The 23,532-nt window shown below is 42.5% G+C and overlaps 1 protein-coding gene across 2 annotated transcripts in view; it reads right to left on the minus strand.

The window, feature by feature from the left end:
* Positions 1-23,532, minus strand: part of Nell2 (neural EGFL like 2) — a 319,795-nt gene that overhangs the window by 142,762 nt on the left and 153,501 nt on the right. For both annotated transcript variants that reach the window (NM_031070.3, XM_008765798.2), the window contains exon 13: positions 21,780-21,908. In NM_031070.3, the coding sequence (NP_112332.2) occupies positions 21,780-21,908 (129 nt within the window). The remainder of the gene's footprint in view (positions 1-21,779; positions 21,909-23,532) is intronic.

Consider the following 23,532-nt stretch of genomic DNA (forward strand, 5'->3'; position numbering starts at 1 on the left):
GTATCTTCTGAATCAAAGCGCCATTGCTGATTCAGGAGTGGTGTTTGCAAGTCGGTCGAGCTACCGCTGCTGGTTCATGTGAACAGAAGTGCTGATATCATGACAACAGAGATTGGAATCGCCCCAAAGGGGGTTGGGGATTTAGCTCAGTGGTAGAGCGCTTGCCTAGCAAGCGCAAGGCCCTGGGTTCGGTCCCCAGCTTCGGAAAAAAAAAAGAAAAGAAAAGAAAAAAAAAGGAATCGCCCCAAAGAACTACTTCTAAGCAGGTCTGCATCCTCCTTTGCCCTATTAACCTTTCCTGTCCACTCCCTCTGGTGGGTGGTGGGATAGAAGGAAAGTTAATCACTTAATCACTTGAGTACTTGAATCACTTAAGTACACTTATTACATTAGGACTTTGAAAAACAAAAGCCTACAGGAGAACGTCTAATTTGCAGAAATAGAGATAGTAGGAATAGATTGCCAATTGAAGAAATATAGCCGGAATGGGGAAGAAAGGGGATGTCATACAAGTTAGAAGGGCTGTGGAGAGAGAGAGAGAGAGAGAGAGAGAGAGAGAGAGAGAGAGAGAGAGAGAGAGAGATGCAGGTGGGAAGGACAAACAGAGAGAAGCAGGAAGCTGAGATTGAGGCGGCAGCCACTGTACGATTGTATCGAGTGTCCTGAAGACAGAGAGAGAGAGGACGTGTGGTTCTCAGATGGGTCCCTCACTCATGAGAGATGGAAGAATGGGTGGGGTGGAGCACGGGGATGGCATTGATTGGACCTTATTGTCCATCCACTGAGAGGTAGAAGGGATAGGCCCTGGGGATGGGGAGGGTGTGGAAACTGTGGGAAAGGAAGAAAGCTGAGCTGGGATTTGCAGAGCCATTTCCAAGCTTAGGGTATGTATCAGTGTGTGGACTGCAACTGAGATCTTCGTGACTTTCTTGTTGTTGATATTGTTTCTGAATTCTGTATTAACTATGCCTTAACCCTACAGCAACCATGTGACCTAGAGCCCGCAGACAGTTGCCTGCTTTTGCAGCCAAGGGAACATGGGCTGTGTTACAAGTTCCTCAGATGTCACTTGCAAGTTACTGATGATAAAGCTGGAGTGGAATCAACTGTGATGACCCGTGGTTCCTCCACAATCCAGTCTACTCTTCAAGTTCAATCCAGTAATTTCTGGACAAAGCCGACTGTTGCAAAGAACACCAAGGTATGCCCCGTTTGTTCCTTTCTCTAGCTATTCTCTGTTAGTTTAAACTGGATTCAGATTTCCAGAATGACAGGAAGTCCTTGTCCTCCATTAGTCTTTGCTGTGCACTTCCTGTATATGCTAATTTATGGCTGGTTAGTTGCTGTCCTGACTGGATCCAACTTGCTTCACACTAAGGAATGGACAGGCTTATTTGAAACATTGCCTTGTTGTGGGGGAACTCTGGGATGCAACAAGTTCAGGAACATTCATTCCAAGAAGGCGCACCTTCATCTTTAAATACTAAAATCCAGCTTAACAATCATATAGTTGTTTGCCAGAAAACAAGAATTTTAGTCCTTATAACATTGAAATTGCTGTACACTGGGAGTTAGTAAACTGATGAAAACATTCGATTGCAGCCTTTCAGGAACAATGTGGAGACACTCCAATTCCTACTGGCTCATTTAGACATAAATCACTGACTGAGCGGTACTGCTAAATTTGGCAATTTTAATCAATTTTTAATGTCATTTGGGAACGATGGTTGTTCAACAAATCAGTATGCATAGGTAGCAATAGAATTGTGGTCCCTCTCTACCACACTTCGGTATGAACACAAAGTTTAATTTAAACATATAGTTCCTTTCAGAGCCCATCCTCCGTAGGAAAGGGCAGTTACTTGGAGTGCAGTTAAAACAGAATTAAGATGGTTTGGTATTTAAAGGAAAAATGAATAGCTCCTTAAAACCCAGAGGTCTATTTTTATATCACACCAGTGAATACAGGACAGAATTTAGACTTAGCATGCCAATGTCTCTTCCATAGTACTTTGTGCTCATTAAAGGCAGCACTGGTCTCCCAACTGTCCCTGTATCAAAACACAAAGGACTCTTTTCCTGTGGAATACTTATTGGCCTAATTAAGCTAGTGCCCTCTCTGTCACACAGATCAAATCTGCTGTTTTTCTCTGAAGCTTTCGTTTCGTTTATAGCTGATCCCTGCGATCCAGTTTTTGTTGCCCATAGCTTGTTCCTAGTTCTGGTTGTTGCATAAACACTGAAACCAACATGGACGCTAATGTGACACATCTACCATCTTGTCCCATGCCGCCTCTTTGTGTGACCTGTACTCATTTCTAACTTCATTATTCTCCTGTCTTTGGCCATGCCCATGCACGACCATCATTGCCAACCTGTTTTTATTAATGGATGCCCTGAAGAATATAATAATCATACTATATGTTAGATTTGATTCTTTTTGAAAACTCATGAATAAAGAGAGGGAGAGAATTGTAACGGGAATATTAATAGTTCATTTCAAGCAACCAATTGTTAATTAGCCTCAAGCATATTTAACAAATGTATGTAGAACATGTGACTTGGTTTCTTTGAAGGGAAGATGAAGCTGGCATTTATAATTTAATCTCTCTGCATACCTGATCTTCAGCTTACAGCCCTGCAAAAAGACTTTTCCTATAAGTTAATTTTTAAAATTATTAGTCATATGTTCTGCACATGTCACTTCAAATGGATTCTATTCTGGGAAAAAGGCTTTTTCTCTCCTCTAGAAATTTGCATTTCTATAATAAAAACTCCCAATGAATGACTCTTTATATAATACACCTGCAACTGATTTGTTTAGAATGAATTGCTAAATTCAACCCAGAACTTTTCTTTCTGATTTTAGTAAACAACATATTTCTTTACACACACACACACACACACACACACACACACACACACACACACACACAAATGAATCCCTGAGGTTACATCTAAAGATTATTCATAGAATTTGCAAAATGAACAAATTATATATGCTCTACGCTCAATGACAAATTAAAATATAATTTCGACCAAAAGGAAGTTTGACACAGTAATTTGGCTATAGAAACCATCTGTAATAAATTAGTTACTGAAATAGCTGAAGATCTTCATGGAAATAGTTTAAAGTATGAAATGATTTTATCATCTAAACTCTAAAAAGAATATTTTCTCAACTTCTCATTAGTGATAAAACATTTTAATTCCCAAAATAAAATGTTGCATAATATCACTAACACTGGAATTAATAAATGTCTTTGAAAGTATAAATTCAATGACAAGCTTTTACCAAGAACGTACCTTACTGAAAGACATTTTCTAAAATTAGTTATGGTGAATTTCTTCCCTAGACACCTCATGAAACGAAGTCCTCCTTATTAATAGATAACCAGGATGAGACTTGGACACACCAAGTGTCCTATACAAACTCAGTCAGTGACTCGCAGAGCAAGAGCAAATCCTGACCAACGTCATCAGAATTGCAACCACTTGTTACAAACAGACCGATGTTCATTTTATTGGCATATTATGTGCATTTGTCTATGAAATACTCAAATTTCTCCCGAAATATTCCTCCTCGGCTATGAAGAAAAATGAAATTATGAAATTTTCAAATAAAATGGGTGGAGAGAGGGAGGTAGCTCAGAACCAGAAAAACCAACGCCACATGCACTCTCCCTCACATCTGTAATCTACTTCAAATCTCCTATGTGTTTTTGTATTTTTCCCAACACTATGCTGTGATGTTTCCCATCACATTCAAGGTATCTCCACGAGCCCTCGTAGCCCTTACATGCTATTCATAAGTCATCCTCCACCCCTGCATAGAACCAAAAGCCCCCAAGGAAATCAAGTAGTGGAAGCGGACACTCGGAGTGGGAGTCAGAATCAAATAAAGCCATATCCACTTCCTCTACACAGTTTAAACCAATGACTCTCAGCTGATAGAACTTTGGCCCTCGGAGAAAATGTGTAAAGTCCTGAGACATTTCCGGATATCACAAAGGGGAATGCAGACTGACACGGGAGCTACTGACTACGGGGGGTTAGAGACCAGGCCTGCTGCTAACACCCTACAACCACAGAACAAGCCCTCCGCAAAGAATTTCCCGACCAAAATGTCAACAGTTCAAGTGAAAGACCTGCTTTAAACTGAAACCACTCTGTTACATAAGTTGAGTAATCCATCTTCTTAGGCAGAACAAATTAGAGACTCAAAAACAACGATTTTTTAACCCATCTTTAGAAGGATGTAGTTACAGAACATAACCAGAATGGCGTTTTGCAAGCTTTAATCTGCACAAGGGTCATTTGGGAAACTTGAGAACATGCCAAGACTCACAGCTAACCTATTTCAGAAGAACAGAGGCTGAGTCCAGGGACACACCTCCGTTAATAAGCTAAGCAGTGCAGTTTGAGCCTCACTCTTAAGAAATAAGGTACGAAACCACACTTCGTATTGTTGCTAATGAATATAAACAGTGTGGACACTGAAATTCCTCTCCAGTTTAGCATGTGGCAGGAAAGTGCTGGACAGCTACCCATTTATTAAGATAAGAAATTAATGTATTCTATCCCATGCTTTTGTGGACGTGGGGGAGGAGTCACCTGGAGATCTTATTACTATGCAGATGCTGACTCAGGAGTCAGAGAGAATGTGCAGCATCCTACACTTCTAATGAGCCTCCGGACAGAGCCTGCCATTGCTGGTCCTTACACCCTGTGTTGACTCCCTAGTACCGAAATTTATTTGCTCGTTTTGTTTTTTCTTAAACAAATGTGCCAAGCATATAAAAACAGGAATACTTTTTAAAAATGTGGCACAAAACCGTCTATTACAGTTCTCATTTCTAGCAGCAGATGGAAAATGGATGTATGATTTAAATGTGAGCTCTGATGGAAAACTGTCTCTATGAAACACAAGCCCAGCAGGTTTCTCATCATGACTTTATGACTAACACGCATGCCTAAAAGTGACAGTTTCCTGATGAAAGACTACATTTCCCAGCTTCCCTTTTGGGCTACAGAAGTTATTACCGCCCTTATAAGGAGCTGCATTTTATCTTCCTTTGTAGGCAAATTAGCTGTCCTCACAGGCCCGTGACAAGGATGCTTCCTCCCTATGAGTAAACATGGTCTACCTGAGGACAGACAAAGCCGCTTCTTTTTCTCCTCCTGTCTCTCTACAGCTATCTTTAATAATCTAACGCCTAGCTCATCGTGTGTTCTCAGTTACTTAGAATGAATGGGTGCTAAATGACGTTTCTTTATATTAAGCCTGAGGTAAGTTATTCATAAAGCAAATTCCCAAAGGTGTGTAGACCCACCATGGAGAGAACAAAGTACTCAGTATAACGGCTAATCATTTTTGATAACTGAAGTCCTTATTTCTTATTTTTGTAGCACCTTGGGCAATCGTGAACTCCAGTAATTCCAACCTGCATTGTTAGTGAGCAGTACATGTGTAGGAGTGGACATTGCCTACCTGAAGGGTCACACGCTATGACACACTGGCTCAAAGGATACTATTGATCAGTGCTGCTTCTTCTGGCTGTGAGAAACTGTACACAGGAATAAATTCATGAAAATCACTTTACAAAGTTTGATTTTTAAGATGTAAATATCTTTATTTCATGTTAGAGAAGCAAATTTTAAATGTTAAAAATACAAATAAAAAATCCTGTCTCTCTTCAGATATTAATGTTTAATAAAGTAACGTGTTTATGAGTGGATGGAAACTGCTTTTGAGGCAGTGAATCCTGTGTATGACCAGAAGTAAATGATGAACAAGTCAAGAACAGCTGCTGGAAGTTCAAGTTGAGTAATTCGGTAGAGATTTTCAGAACTTTCACACTGAACTCAAGTTCCCGGGCAGAAGACAGCCTGTGTTGAAGATGGCTGGGAATACCATATAATCCGGGCCACATGGGCTACCTTATGCACCTAGCAGACAGTTATTGCCTACTTCTGTGTGAGACCTCACGGCCTTTTGACTATGGTAGGAGAGTCTTGGAATATATTGACTGAGCAGGCCTCTTCTTTCCCTCCCTCTTTTCTAATGTGATCAAGGTTGTGGTGGTTTAAATGAAAACGGCCCCCATAGGCTCATGGGAAGTGGCACTGCCAGGTGTGGCTTTGTCAGAGGAGGAAGTGCGTCACTGAGGGTCAGCTTTGAGGTCTCAGATGGTCAAGCTACACCAAGCAAGTCACTCTCTCCCTGCTGCCTATCAATCTGGATGTAGAACCCTTGGCTACTTCTCCAACAGCATGTCTGCCTATATGCTGGCCTGCTTTCTGTCATGAGGATGATGACTAAACCTCTGAACTGTAAGCTAACCCCAGTTAAAGATTTCTTCATAAGAGTTCATGGTGATCGTGGTGTCTCTTCACAGTGATTGTAACCCTAGCACAAGGGAATGCTTCCACTGTCTGTCTGCTTGGCTCAGGATGTTGGGTTTCTCCTGTTCTTAGGGAGATGGGTCTAGGACAGGCTGTCTGGGTTCTCTGGCTTTGGAGTCAGATTACAGCTGTAGTGTCAGCAGTTCAGGCAGCTCTCCTTTGCTGGAGCTTACCAACTGCAAACCCCGGGGCTTGTCCACTTCAATAGCCCACCAGTTAATTCTTTACAATAAACCACACTGCTTCTTTTATCTGTGAGATCTCGACTTTACAGCATCCTTGAACCTTTATTTTAAAGAAATGTTATCCTAACACACCACAGAGAGTGCATCATTAGCCATAGCTTTGAAAGCTACCATATCTGTTAGGCTTCCCTAATTAATCCCATAGGGCTTAGTTCTCTGGGCCATTCATCCCTGCTGTATTAGGAGGCCTCTCATTAGTTCCAGCAAGGCTCTTGGGCTTCATTTGCAATCAAAGGTTTCTACTCCTTCTATATTTCCCTTCCTGTCCCATAAAGAAACTCTTCAGGGGCCTCACTCTGTTTATTCTTAGAGGAATCAATTCAGATGCTTCGCCGTTCCATACCTAATGATATCGCTGAGTCAGGAATTCATGACTGAGTGTGTTCACTGTGAGATGGCAACTAGCTGAAAACAAAGGGGAGGAAGAAAGGGATGGGGAAGGAAGCGAAGAGGGAGGAAGGGAGTGGAGGGGAAGGAAGGGAGTGAGAAGGAAGGAAGATCAGGACAAGGGCAGGGTGCATGAATTTGGACCCTGAATCAACTGGTTGCTGTCTGAGTAAATGATCTTGATCTTTCAAGCTCTTCAGTTCTCTCAGCTGTAACAGTTCTCAGACAGACTGTAACAGGAAAGGACAGGATGTTGTCACGAGAGAGATGGAAGGGTTATGAGAGCCAGAAGCAGTGACAAGGAAGCGGTATGGCTGGACACAATGGGGGGGACTGCACACAGTCTCTTTGGCTGTGACAGCATGTACAGGGTCTGTGAAAGACCGAGGTGGGGAAAATCTCAGCATGGAGAGGGGAGTGAGCAAACAATCCCACCCCAGCTGGAGAGTGACTGGCAATTGATGACTCTAGGAGAGGGAGGTATTCAGTTTTCTTTTACGCATGTGGTCCTTGGTGAGCAGATCAAAATGATCCAATGGGAGGTCACACTGGGCAGCAGAAATTGGACATCATGCTTTACAATAATATTTTATTATATAGTAGTTGTTACTGTTACCTACTGTAACAGATGCCGACCTTCACACATATACACTAAACACACACAAAAGGAAACAAACAAATAAAACATATATTAAAGTGATAAAGACTGAACTGAACAAGTCCCGAAAACTATTCTACCAATAAAGGAGTTATGTGCTTTGGGATTCAAACTATACAAACTCTTACAAGCACACATGGATACACACACAGACACACATACACCTGCACATGTATGTACACACACACGCACACACACACACACACACACACACTTGAAGACACATCTGACTAGATTTTATAATTATATATGACACGCAGTTCTTTGCATGATTCACTTCTGTGAGACAATCTCTCTCCTCAGTGCATCATCAAAGGCTTGGAGAGCAAACCTCTGGTGGCTGTGAGAAGTGCAGTCAGGGAACGCCTGCTTCCTTATGATTGATGTGGACAGGTGAGGCTGTGACTCCCAGGATCTACAGCACTGAAGAGAAATTTACTGGATAAGTTCTGGGGTCACTGACGAAGAACACCAACATGACCCTCACAGGTGAGGAGAGACGATAGTGTCAAAGCATCAAGAGGCCCAGACATTGCCAATTGAGAATGAAAACTGACATGGAGCAGAAAACCGTTCTGAAAATACAATCCTCATCTAAATTCTGGACAATGTTCAGATAGCATATATGAACTGAAAAGAGATGAAATGAGACACCCGCGGATCCCGGCCCGCAGCAGCTCTCTGCTCCCAGACCCCGTGAGAGAGAGACCCAACCGCCTGGTCAGGTGGGCACTCCTGAGGCTGCAGAGCGGAAGAGACCACCAACACTGCTCACCCCTGCCCACATCCCTGGCCCAAGAGGAAACTGTATAAGGCCTCTGGGCTCCCGTGGGGGAGGGCCCAGGAGCGGCAGGACCCCTGCCTGAGACACCGCCGAAACCTGAAGGAAACAGACCGGATAAACAGTTCTCTGCACCCAAATCCCGTGGGAGGGAGAGCTAAACCTTCAGAGAGGCAGACAAGCCTGGGAAACCAGAAGAGACTGCTCTCTGCACACACATCTCGGACGCCAGAGGAAAAAGCCAAAGACCATCTGGAACCCTGGTGCACTGAAGCTCCCAGAAACGGCTGCACAGGTCTTCCTGGTTGCTACCGCTGCAGAGAGCCCGTGGGAAGCACCCCACGAGCGAACTTGAGCCTCGGGACCACAGGTAAGACCAACTTTTCTGCTGCAAGAAAGCTGCCTGGTGAACTCAAGACACAGGCCCACAGGAACAGCTGAAGATCTATAGAGAGGAAAAACTACACGCCCGAAAGCAGAACACTCTGTCCCCATAACTGACTGAAACAGAAGAAAACAGGTCTACAGCACTCCTGACACACAGGCTTATAGGACAGTCTAGCCACTGTCAGAAATAGCAGAACAAAGTAACACTAGAGATAATCTGATGGCGAGAGGCAAGCGCAGGAACCCAAGCAACAGAAACCAAGACTACATGGCACCATCGGAGCCCAATTCTCCCATCAAAACAAACATGGAATATCCAAACACACCAGAAAAGCAAGATCTAGTTTCAAAATCATTTTTGATCATGATGCTGGAGGACTTCAAGAAAGACGTGAAGAACTCCCTTAGAGAACAAGTAGAAGCCTACAGAGAGGAATCGCAAAAATGCCTGAAAGAATTCCAGGAAAACATAAATAAACAAGTAGAAGCCCATAGAGAGGAGAGACAAAAATCCCTGAAAGAATTCCAGGAAAACACAATCAAACAGTTGAAGGAATTAAAAATGGAAATAGAAGCAATCAAGAAAGAACACATGGAAACAACCCTGGATATAGAAAACCAAAAGAAGAGACAAGGAGCTGTAGATACAAGCTTCAGCAACAGAATACAAGAGATGGAAGAGAGAATCTCAGGAGCAGAAGATTCCATAGAAATCATTGACTCAACTGTCAAAGATAATGTAAAGCGGAAAAAGCTACTGGTCCAAAACATACAGGAAATCCAGGACTCAAAGAGAAGATCAAACCTAAGGATAATAGGTATAGAAGAGAGTGAAGACTCCCAGTTCAAAGGACCAGTAAATATCTTCAACAAAAGAAAACTTCCCTAACCTAAAAAAAGAGATACCCATAGACATACAAGAAGCCTACAGAACTCCAAATAGACTGGACCAGAAAAGAAACACCTCCCGTCACATAATTGTCAAAACACCAAACGCACAAAATAAAGAAAGAATATTAAAAGCAGTAAGGAAAAAAGGTCAAGTAACATATAAAGGCAGACCTATCAGAATCACACCAGACTTCTCGCCAGAAACTATGAAGGCCAGAAGATCCTGGACTGATGTCATACAGACCCTAAGAGAACACAAATGCCAGCCCAGGTTACTGTATCCAGCAAAACTCTCAATTAACATTGATGGAGAAACCAAGATATTCCATGACAAAACCAAATTTACACAATATCTTTCTACAAATCCAGCACTACAAAGGATAATAAATGGTAAAGCCCAACATAAGGAGGCAAGCTATACCCTAGAAGAAGCAAGAAACTAATCGTCTTGGCAACAAAACAAAGAGAATGAAAGCACACAAACATAACCTCACATCCAAATATGAATATAACGGGAAGCAATAATCACTATTCCTTAATATCTCTCAATATCAATGGCCTCAACTCCCCAATAAAAAGACATAGATTAACAAACTGGATACGCAACGAGGACCCTGCATTCTGCTGCCTACAGGAAACACACCTCAGAGACAAAGACAGACACTACCTCAGAGTGAAAGGCTGGAAAACAACTTTCCAAGTAAATGGTCAGAAGAAGCAAGCTGGAGTAGCCATTCTAATATCAAATAAAATCAATTTCCAACTAAAAGTCATCAAAAAAGATAAGGAAGGACACTTCATATTCATCAAAGGAAAAATCCACCAAGATGAACTCTCAATCCTAAATATCTATGCCCCAAATACAAGGGCACCTACATACGTAAAAGAAACCTTACTAAAGCTCAAAACACACATTGCACCTCACACAATAATAGTGGGAGATTTCAACACCCCACTCTCATCAATGGACAGATCATGGAAACAGAAATTAAACAGTGATGTCGACAGACTAAGAGAAGTCATGAGACAAATGGACTTAACGGCTATTTATAGAACATTCTATCCTAAAGCAAAAGGATATACCTTCTTCTCAGCTCCTCATGGTACTTTCTCCAAAATTGACCATATAATTGGTCAAAAAACGGGCCTCAACAGGTACAGAAAGATAGAAATAATCCCATGCGTGCTATCGGACCACCACGGCCTAAAACTGGTCTTCAATAACAATAAGGGAAGAATGCCCACATATACGTGGAAATTGAACAATGCTCTACTCAATGATAACCTGGTCAAGGAAGAAATAAAGAAAGAAATTAAAAACTTTTTAGAATTTAATGAAAATGAAGGTACAACATACCCAAACTTATGGGACACAATGAAAGCTGTGCTAAGAGGAAAACTCATAGCGCTGAGTGCCTGCAGAAAGAAACAGGAAAGAGCATATGTCAGCAGCTTGACAGCACACCTAAAAACTCTAGAACAAAAAGAAGCAAATACACCCAGGAGGAGTAGAAGGCAGGAAATAATCAAACTCAGAGCTGAAATCAACCAAGTAGAAACAAAAAGGACCATAGAAAGAATCAACAGAACCAAAAGTTGGTTCTTTGAGAAAATCAACAAGATAGATAAACCCTTAGCCAGACTAACGAGAGGACACAGAGAGTGCGTCCAAATTAACAAAATCAGAAATGAAAAGGGAGACATAACTACAGATTCAGAGGAAATTCAAAAAATCATCAGATCTTACTATAAAAACCTATATTCAACAAAACTTGAAAATCTTCAGGATATGGACAATTTCCTAGACAGATTCCAGGTATCGAAGTTAAATCAGGAACAGATAAACCAGTTAAACAACCCCATAACTCCTAAGGAAATAGAAGCAGTCATTAAAGGTCTCCCAACCAAAAAGAGCCCAAGTCCAGACGGGTTTAGTGCAGAATTCTATCAGACCTTCATAGAAGACCTCATACCAATATTATCCAAACTATTCCACAAAATTGAAACAGATGGATCACTACCGAATACCTTCTACGACGCCACAATTACCCTTATACCTAAACCACACAAAGACACAACAAAAAAGAGAACTTCAGACCAATTTCCCTTATGAATATCGACGCAAAAATATTCAACAAAATTCTGGCAAACCGAATCCAAGAGCACATCAAAACAATCATCCACCATGATCAAGTAGGCTTCATCCCAGGCATGCAGGGATGGTTTAATATACGGAAAACCATTAACGTGATCCATTATATAAACAAACTGAAAGAACAAAACCACATGATCATTTCATTAGATGCTGAGAAAGCATTTGACAAAATTCAACACCCCTTCATGATAAAAGTCCTGGAAAGAATAGGAATTCAAGGCCCATACCTAAACATAGTAAAAGCCATATACAGCAAACCAGTTGCTAACATTAAACTAAATGGAGAGAAACTTGAAGCAATCCCACTAAAATCAGGGACTAGACAAGGCTGCCCACTCTCTCCCTACTTATTCAATATAGTTCTTGAAGTTCTAGCCAGAGCAATCAGACAACAAAAGGAGATCAAGGGGATACAGATCGGAAAAGAAGAGGTCAAAATATCACTATTTGCAGATGATATGATAGTATATGTAAGTGATCCCAAAAGTTCCACCAGAGAACTACTAAAGCTGATAAACAACTTCAGCAAAGTGGCTGGGTATAAAATTAACTCAAATAAATCAGTTGCCTTCCTCTATACAAAAGAGAAACAAGCCGAGAAAGAAATTAGGGAAATGACACCCTTCATAATTGACCCAAATAATATAAAGTACCTCGGTGTGACTTTAACCAAGCAAGTAAAAGATCTGTACAATAAGAACTTCAAGACACTGAGGAAAGAAATTGAAGAAGACCTCAGAAGATGGAAAGATCTCCCATGCTCATGGATTGGCAGGATTAATATAGTAAAAATGGCCATTTTACCAAAAGCAATCTACAGATTCAATGCAATCCCCATCAAAATACCAATCCAATTCTTCAAAGAGTTAGACAGAACAATTTGCAAATTCATCTGGAATAACAAAAAACCCAGGATAGCTAAAGCTATCCTCAACAATAAAAGGACTTCAGGGGGAATCACTATCCCTGAACTCAAGCAGTATTACAGAGCAATAGTGATAAAAACTGCATGGTATTGGTACAGAGACAGACAGATAGACCAATGGAATAGAATTGAAGACCCAGAAATGAACCCACACACCTATGGTCACTTGATTTTTGACAAAGGAGCCAAAACCATCCAATGGAAAAAAGATAGCATTTTCAGCAAATGGTGCTGGTTCAACTGGAGGTCAACATGTAGAAGAATGCAGATCGATCCATGCTTATCACCCTGTACAAAGCTTAAGTCCAAGTGGATCAAGGACCTCCACATCAAACCAGACACACTCAAACTAATAGAAGAAAAACTAGGGAAGCATCTGGAACACATGGGCACTGGAAAAAATTTCCTGAACAAAACACCAATGGCTTACGCTCTAAGATCAAGAATCGACAAATGGGACCTCATAAAACTGCAAAGCTTCTGTAAGGCAAAGGACACTGTGGTTAGGACAAAACGGCAACCAACAGATTGGGAAAAGATCTTTACCAATCCTACAACAGATAGAGGCCTTATATCCAAAATATACAAAGAACTCAAGAAGTTAGACCGCACGGAAACAAATAACCCTATTAAAAAATGGGGTTCAGAGCTAAACAAAGAATTCACAGCTGAGGAATGCCGAATGGCTGAGAAACACCTAAAGAAATGTTCAACATCTTTAGTCATAAGGGAAATGCAAATCAAAACAACCCTGAGATTTCACCTCACACCAGTGAGAATGGCTAAGATCAAAAACTCAGGTGACAGCAGATGCTGGCGAGGATGTGGAGAAAGAGGAACACTCCTCCATTGTTGGTGGGATTGCAGACTGGTAAAACCATTCTGGAAATCAGTCTGGAGGTTCCTCAGAAAATTGGACATTGAACTGCCTGAGGATCCAGGTATACCTCTCTTGGGCATATACCCAAAAGATGCCTCAACATATAAAAGAGACACGTGCTCCACTATGTTCATCGCAGCCTTATTTATAATAGCCAGAAAATGGAAAGAACCCAGATGCCCTTCAACAGAGGAATGGATACAGAAAATGTGGTACATCTACACAATGGAATATTACTCAGCTATCAAAAACAACGAGTTTATGAAATTCGTAGGCAAGTGGTTGGAACTGGAAAATATCATCCTGAGTGAGCTAACCCAATCACAGAAAGACATACATGGTATGCACTCATTGATAAGTGGCTATTAGCCCAAATGCTTGAATTACCCTAGATCCCTAGAACAAACGAAACTCAAGACGGATGATCAAAATGTGAATGCTTCACTCCTTCTTTAAATGAGGAAAAAGAATACCCTTGGCAGGGAAGGGAGAGGCAAAGATTAAAACAGAGACTGAAGGAACACCCATTCGGAGCCTGCCCCACATGTGGCCCATACATATACAGCCACCAAACTAGATAAGATGGATGAAGCAAAGAAGTGCAGGCTGACAGGAACCGGATGTAGATCTCTCTGGAGAGACTCAGCCAGAATACAGCAAACACAGAGGCGAATGCCAGCAGCAAACCACTGAACTGAGAATAGGACCCCCGTTGAAGGAATCAGAGAAAGGACTGAACGAGCATGAAGGGGCTCGAGACCCCATATGTACAACAATGCTAAGCAACCAGAGCTTCCAGGGACTAAGCCACTACCTAAAGACTATACATGGACTGACCCTGGACTCTGACCTCATAGGAAGCAATGAATATCCTAGTAAGAGCACCAGTGGAAGGGGAAGCCCTGGGTCCTGCCAAGACTGAACCCCCAGTGAACTAGACTATGGGAGGAGGGCGGCAATGGGGGGAGGGTTGGGAGGGGAACACCCATAAGGAAGGGGAGGGGGAAGGGGGATGTTTGCCCGGATACCGGGAAAGGGAATAACACTTGAAATGTATATAAGAAATACTCAAGTTAATAAAAAAAAATTAAACACACAAAAAAGAGATGAAATGAAATGTAAATACTTAAAACTGTAGTAAGAATTCACAAGAGGCAGGCAACAGGAAGTGGGTAGAGAAAGATATATAATTGCAAAGGGAGAAATGAGGTGAATATAGCGGAAACACCAGTGTATTCCAGATATCTTGGTTCTTTTCTACCTAAGTGGTGGACAAGCTATGCGGTTGTAAAGATCCTAATTTTATCCTACTGCAGGATGTCACTTGTGTTACAGTTTTCCGGGATGTGGAACCTCAATGAAGAAAATGCCTCCGTGCAACGGATACACGGATACATTGGCAAGTCTGGATTGGCCCACTGGAGGCAGTGTGGCCCTTGAGCCAGTGGTCCAGAGTTGTAGAAGGAAACAGAGCAAGTCACGGAGAGCAAGATATAAGCAGAGTCCTTCCACAGTGTCTGCTTCAGTTCTTGACTCCAGGGCATGGAAGCCAAATCCCTTCCTTTCCAAGATGCTTTTGGCCATGGTATTCTATTACGGCAACAGAAAACCCAACTAGTATCCTGTAAAGCTCAATTAACAAACAAGAAGGAAAGTACTTTAAAAGCAAAGGGTTGGAAGCAAGTCCTTGAGGTCTCCTTTCCCGATCTCTGTTCTTGGGACCCATATCTTCTGTGACATGCTCTTCAGGGCTGCAAATGGGCTCTACTGTCACCTTGGCAACCAAATCTAGGATGCTCATGTCCCCAGTCTGATCTGTCAGCTTCATTGCCAAGGACACTTTTCGGTCCTTCTGGACCTTTCTTGCACTCCCAGAAGTAGATGTACCTTTACTGTGTCTGCCAGAAGTTGACATGTGAGAAGTCACACACTAGCAGTTCTAGAGGGTGGGAACATTGAGGAGACCTGAGGAGCTACAAAGAGGGGAATGAAGTGAGTGCATTTGCTTGGAATCAGCATGTGGCACCCTTGGTCATATCATGAGGCAGGGGGGAGACTTTTACCAGATGTGAACAGCTGGGATGCCTGCACTAGGTACTTCACAGGTCCCGGAAGGACAAGGCAAATGCACTTCTGTTGTTGGTGAAGTAACTAATCTCGGGTATTCTGCTGTAGCCACAGAAAATATGCTAAGGAGCATTCAGTATTCACTTAGAATCTGCTCCTCTCTGGGATTCTAGGGCATTGCTCTCTCCTCTCTTCCCCATGACACTTTATACGTCACACCACTTCCCTTATTTTTTTAATAAAATTCTCAAATATTCCTCAAAATTCTCTAATTCCTTATATCTGCTCTAGAGTCATTTACATACTTAAGAATTTTGTTGTATATAGAACGGTAACTGAATGCCACATCCACTCGTATTTAAATAAATAAACCATAAAGAGAACTAACCCAAGATGGTTTTCCCAAACTCTCCCTTACCTGAGCCTCATCAAAATTCATCTACTTTTGGCTCAAAACCAGAGAATCAACTTCCATGCCCTCTTCCTGGTCCACTATCACCAGAGAATCCTCGGAACCTGGTAGTTCTATCTCCTGGATGCTCTTAAGTGTCTCCACCTCTCTGTTACGATGTAAGTACCTCCAGGTCCCAGGGTGCTGTCTTCCCTACTTCCGCCTCACAGCTGAAGTGATTTTCTTAAAAACAGGTGACCAGGACCTTTGTGCCTCAATGAAACTCCATGATGGTTTGAATGTGAAATGTCTCTCACAAGTTCAAATGCTGAAACACTTTGTAAAGGTACCCACATACTGTGGGGTGCTCTCTCTAGACCCCAGATTAGGCACAGACCACACACCAAATAGTGATCTCCAAGGGCAAACTAAACACGAAGAGATCCCTTTTCAGGCAAAAGAGAAAAGGTGGCTGAATTCTGAAGCGGGCAGAAATGGCAGCACATAGCTGCACTGAGTGTTAGTTTTAAGAGGGAAAGTGTGTCAGAATTGTCTAGGATGAGTTGGGAAGGTCCGAGTGCGTATTTTAATTTGCGTAGTCAAAAATAATGGAACTTGGTTGCCAGACCTTGATATTTTGATAGCTGGGCCTTGGTGATCAGCCTCAGGGATGAGTCAGGGAATACAAGTGGCCAAATAAGGCATAAACCGTGGTGGTCAGCTTTAGGAATGGAATCTCAAGGTGTAGCAAGGGAGAGGGAAAGGGGAGGGTGAAGCCTGCCAGTGCCCTGTTTCCCATGCTCACACCTGCCACAGCTTTGACACAGGAGGCCATCATTGTTTAGGGAGGCTGTGTAACCTTTGGAGTGGGGATCCTAGATGCATGAAACAGGTCACCTACAGAGAGGAGCTTAAGGTCCATACACAGCTTCTTGCGCTGTCTCTGCTTCCTGACTGCCTACACCAGGTAGCAGCTGCCTCACACTCCTACTGGTCAACACTCAGCTGCCTCTGTCCCTCAAGCCTGCTATGTGGAGGACAGAACACACATGGTCTGCACTCATCGATAAGTGGATATTAGCGCCAAGGCTCGGATCACCCAAGGTACAATCCACAGACCACATGAAGCTCAAAAAGGACGACCAAAGTGCGGATGCTTCAGGTTTTCTTAGAAGGGGAAACAAAAATATTCATAGGAGGAAATACAGAGATGAAGTTTGGAGTAGGGACTGAAGGAATGGCCATCCAGAGACTGCCCCACCTGGAGATCCAGCCCATATACACATACAGCCACCAAACCCAGACAATATTGCTGATGCCAAGAAGTGCATGCTGACAGGAGCCCGATATAGCTGTCTTCTGAGAGGCTCTCCCAGAGCATGACAAATACAGAGGCGGATGCTCACAGCCAACCATTGAACTGAGAACAGGGTTCCCACTGGAGGAGTTAGAGAAGGGATTGAAGGAGCTGAAGGGGCTTGCAATCCCATGAGAACAACAATGCCAACCAACCAGAGCTTGCAGGGACTAAACCACCATCCAAAGAGTACACATGGACGGACCCATGGCTCCAGCTGCATATGTAGCAGAGGATGGCCTTGTTGGGCATTAATGGGAAGAGGAGCCCTTGGTTCTGCCAATGCTGGACACCCCCCCCCAGTGTAGGGGAATGTCAGGGTGGGGAGGCGAGAAGGGATAGGTAGATGGGTGGGGGAGCACCCTCATAGAAAAAGGGGAGGGGAGATGGGATAGGGGGTTTATGGATGGGAATCGGGGAAAAGGAGTAACATTTGAAATATAAATAAATAAGAAAATGTCCAATGAAAAAATCCTTAAGGTGCTGTTGCTAGGTGCTCTGTCACAGTGACCAGATGAGAAGATGCATAGGGCAGCCTTTGACATCCAAAGCGGCACATCTCACCCTGCCTCTCATAAGCACCACTGCCTCCTCTCTCTCCCTCGGGCTGCCGTTCATCTCAGAAAGAGTTTCTTCCCTCCAAAGAAGCCTGGCTCTTCCACATAGGGGATTCCTTCTACCCCATCTAAGGCTAGCTGGCCTCACTCACCCTTCACATTTCAGAATTAAACTCTGCGCAAAATGTTCCCAAATCCCAGCACTTACCTACGCTGGGCTCCTAGGAAATCTATTTCTGTTTTAAGGTACTTGCCATGTGTTGGTAAAATGTTTTTTAATAATAGGTTTGTGGTCTTCTTTGCCTGAGACAGTATCAGCCATGTGCATCTCCACGTAAGGCTTCACATTTAGCACTAACCTTGCACAAGAGAAGCATTGCATAAATGTGTGTGCGGTGAATAAATCAACTTTAACATTTACTGATGCTACAGGAGCACTGAACAGGCACACTACAGTCAAAATCAATAACCACAATTACAGCTATAGCGTTAAAACAACCTCACAGATTTAGGAAATAAAATTTATGTCACAAACTATCATTCACTTATGTTTAATGTAAAAATCTATTTTGTTTTCTACAGGGCTAAGGCTCCAGGAAACCAGAGGCTGATGAGTGTCTTGTAATCCTGCATCAACATTCAAAATATGTATTGTCTAAAAAGTCAAAGCAATCAACAGTTAGCAACAATGCTAGAATAAAAAGAGAAGGCGAATTTGATAAGAATATTGCCAAGGAGGGCTGGCAAGATGGCTCAGTGGGTAAAGGTGTTTATCAGGACCCACAAGGTGGGAGCAGAAAACCAAGTCTTGCAAACTGTTGACTAACCCCCACATATGATATGCACTGGCACATGTGTGTATACAAGCATATTTCTCTCTCTCTCTCTCTCTCTCTCTCTCTCTCTCTCTCTCTCTCTCACACACACACACACACACACACACACACACACACACACCAAGATAGATAGATAGATAGATAGATAGATAGATAGATAGATAGATAGATAGGTAGGTAGGTAGATAGATAGATAGATAGATAGATAGATAAATGGATATATAGATAAAATGCAAATTTGATAAAAGAAAATGTGTCCCAAGAGGCTGAGGATGTAGCTCTGTTGGCAGAGGGCTTGCTTAGAGTGGAGAAGGTCACGGTTTTGATTCTCAGTACTGCATAAACCAGAGGTTGAATCACAAGACTACACTTGTTATATCAGAGATTTGACTGGTAGTGGCATATAGTACCAGAAGTTCAATGTCATCCTTGGCTGTATACAGACTTTAAGACGACACTAGACATACCTCAGACCATGCCTCAGAATAGCATCAAAAGACTGTTTCCCCCAGATAGACCAATACTCTGTGCATAGCCAGATGCACAAAAGGATTAGATGCCCTCATGTATAAAAATTTCAAGGTTTCTACAACATCCTCCCATCATTCTCTCCAGTTTTGAGGGTTATATCTTCAAATGGCCAAGAACAAGGTCATAAAACATTTCATCATGATACATTCAAGATGGGAAAAGCTTTATGTGGATACTAACTTGCAGGGGAACAAAATTGAAAATAATTTAAGCAAAGAGTATCTTTAAATCTCTAGCTTCTCAGTCTGCTGCCCATCTCTATAAATGGCAACAGTATCGATGTGTTGCTTAACCTCGGAATTCTGACTCCCTGGAGGCCTTTGTGAGTTCTACGCCATTATAAACCATCTGCATGGACTGTTGGCTTCTGCTCTGAAAATGCACCGTGAATGTGTTCACCCTCATCACCACCTCTGTCATTTTTCTGACTTAGGCCAGGCCATCTTTGCCGGAACTTCTACAACAGCCTTTCCCTGGTCTCACCATGAATATACAATTCCTCTCCCGCATTGCCACTGGTTCATCACCTATCCCATAGAAGTACAAGAATATCTACTTGAAACATGGCTTGAAGTCCTCGTAAACCACTTACATGTGCTGGCTCTAGCTAATTCTTCAACTGAAAGCCCTACTTTGCTCTTACCATGGCATCATCTTTCTCTCTGTCTCTCCAGCATTCCAAGTTTGCTTCTAACTAGGACTTCTCCACATGCTGTTCCTCCTAGTTGGAATTCATGGTCCCAAGTCTTTCTAAGTTGTTTCCTTCTCATCAAGAGACCCGAGAGACGGCCACTTCAAAGGCTGAGCATCCCACTCACATGAGTCCTGGCACTTCCAGCCCACCATCTGTTTCACTTCCTTCCCTTGAGCTTTACCTCTCCGTGCAATTATCCTCTCCATGGTTACTGGCTTATTCTGTTCTCCTCCTAGAATGTAAAGTTCCTGAGCATGCATTTTAATCATTTTGCTCACCATTTACTGCCCGGTGCATAGAAAAGTGCTTGCTAGATATAGAATGCTCACCAAATATTTATTACATAAGTGCACACATACACTTAACACATGAATCGGCTAAAAAGAATGATCAGAAACCTATGTTCGAGAAGACGCATGTGTTAGCATCACTGGTCGCATATGTGTTTGTATCACTGGTTACATGTGCATGCTAATAATGCCAGGAGAGCTCATTGCATATTATGATGGAAATAGATAATTTTGCTAAGAAAATTCAACTCTGTTCAGTAAGAAAAAAAAATCACAAAGTAAAAATCCATTCCTTACCTAAGATCTGTTAAAATAACTTTAAATAAATTTGCATTATTAATGGGAGTGGAAAGCCATGAATCTTTCCTTCTGCATAAGTGGAAAGGTCCCTTCAGGGCGGAATGAGAAGCACTAAAGAAAATACTTGATCCAAAGGCAGCTTTAAAAATGAGTGCCAATTCTCATGCAGAGAAAATCTACCTAATTCCAAGGGGAAAAGTACAAGGTGGTTTCCCCAGAGCCAGCTTCTCAAAGGAATGAACAGAGGCTGTTGTTGCCACACACTCTCTACCTCGAGGGACCTGTGGCGTGAGCTTGATAGCTGCTGGGGTAAAAGGGAACCAAGTCCTCCAAGTACCCAATGCCATCAGATCAGTGTTCTCCCTTGGCTGTACATTAACCCATTAATGGTTTAGGTTTAAATAGGAGTCCTGCAGAAGTGTAAATTCCAGCATCTTAGGGACTTGGGGAGTCTACAGGAGCAAGGCTGGAGGCAAACAACTGCATGGCCCCTCGCTGCATTTGCATCACTCATTGCATTTGTGAGAGAGCAAACTACCTTGAATATTAGAGGTTTTATTCCAAATAAGCAAGAAATGATATTTTCTATTGGGTCCATTTGCTAAGTAAAATAGAGTACGTGAATAACCATTGAGGTTACAGACGGCAACAAACAAAAGTAGCTGCAGACAATTTGCCTTCCTGGTAATCGACTACCTCTGTTACACCACGGTGTCTAGGAAAGCCCAACCGTGATTCTGACTGCGAGCCATGGTGATCATGGCAATGGGTGGGCTACTGAATATCTAATTGTGGAAAAGAGAAGGCAACTTCACAGTGGAGACGTTGTTCTAATTCAAGGAACGGCCACATCGGCTTATTAGCAGATACTGAAAAAGCCTAATTTGAAAGATAATTATTTTTAGCTGATTAATATGCTTCAGATTAAACTCTCTGCTTTTAATGGGCCCATCAACTTGACAACTTGGGAAATTAATAAATTTCACATGCAGTAGTCCCAGCAGATTTATACAGGCGAGCTACACGTGAGTATAGGGATTACCTTCACAGTAGGCATTGTCCTCCCGGAGGGCCCGGAAACCATCCCGGCAGCTGCACACTGCCCTGTCGTTCAGGTTCCTGCAGACTGAGTTCTCCATGCATGTATGCTTCTCAGAACAGAAGTCATAACCTGAAAGAAGAACGTGTTAGGATAAATACGACTGACAGGACAAACTGCTCCACGGCGTCCTTTATGTATTTTTTCTTTTTTTGTTGAAAAAAATTTATACAATATATTCTGATCACAGTTCCCCTCCAATTAGAAAAATGGAAGGAAGGAAGGAAGAAGAAAGGGAAAAGAAAAAAGAAAAGAGAGAAAGAAAGAGAGTTAATTCTAGGCAGCGGTGGCACACATCTTTAATTCCACCATTCAGAAGACACAGGCAGAGGCAGAGGCAGAGGCAGAGGCAGAGGCAGAGGCAGAGGCAGAGGCAGAGGCAGAGGCAGAGGCAGAGGCAGAGGCAGAGGCAGAGGCAGAGGCAGAGGCAGAGGCAGAGGCAGAGGCAGAGGCAGAGGCAGAGGCAGAGGCAGAGGCAGAGGCAGAGGCAGAGGCAGAGGCAGAGGCAGAGGCAGAGACAGAGGAGGAAGAGGCAGATGAATCTCTGAGCTCGAAACCAGCCTGCTCTACAGAGTGAGTTCCAGGACAGCCAGGGCAACACTATATTGCACAGAGAAACTCTGCCTCAAACAAACAAACAAAAGAAAAACAAAAAAAGAAAGTAGTTTATTCTAAGCTCTGGACTCTAAAGACTTATTAGGCTTATTATTGACAATTTAATTCATGTATATTATATATTCTCATTACCCATGTCACCTGCCCTCTTTTCTCTCTACCATGCCCACCATCAGTTTCTCTCAGATTCATGACTTTTGGTTTTGTGACCTATTCTATTTAACCAGGACCGTCTGTGTGCAGTTATCAATCACCACACAACTGAAGACAAAGCCTCCCTTCTCCCTTCTCCCTGAATCTCCCTTGTTCCCTGAGCAGACAGCTCACCCCTAAGGAGAAGGAACCTGAGCCTCTCTTCTATCTCTGCCTGGCAGTAGCCATGCCCAGTACTGTGCAGACCTGAGGCAAGCACCCACAGCTGCTCTAATTTGCTGATTGAAAACAATTCTTTATGTTTGTCTGACTCAATTAATTTCTACTTCAAATGCATTAGTATCTTTTCTGGTTATCGACTTTATAAATGCTACCCAGTCCTTAATCACCGTATTATGGCTCTCTGCAGATTTGAAACAAGGATTCACTGAGCTTAAAATGAATGGCACCATAAAGGTGCTAACACAGTAGGATGTCAACACACATTATCGGTCCTTCAGCATCCATCAAGCCCGAGGGAAATGTGCCCAACAATATTTAAGGGATGAAGAAGATTAGGCATTTTGGAATTGTTTAAAAGCTGTTCAAAATGAAAATTACATCACTTAAATATAATTTTGTCAGAAGATGTGCATGGCAGTGTATAACCACCCCAGAAGAAGAAAGGTTTTATGAATAACAGGATTTTCACAGATTCCAGAGTCTTTTTGATGAGAAAGAAAAAATGGAACTTTTAGAAAGAGTGACACCAAGCACAGACGTTCCTGACGCTTTCTTCCTTCTGTGGAAAGCCCTGCTCAATGAGATCTAAAATGCTGAAATGAAGCCTGAGTGGTGGGGTCCATCTTAAGTAGAGTACATGATCGTGGGTCATCCAACGAATTTTTAAATTGCCTAATGCATACTTTACCGAGAAAGCTGCAAGCTG

Source organism: Rattus norvegicus, chromosome 7, assembly GCF_036323735.1.
Source record: "Rattus norvegicus strain BN/NHsdMcwi chromosome 7, GRCr8, whole genome shotgun sequence".
Classification (NCBI taxonomy): Eukaryota; Metazoa; Chordata; class Mammalia; order Rodentia; family Muridae; genus Rattus; species Rattus norvegicus.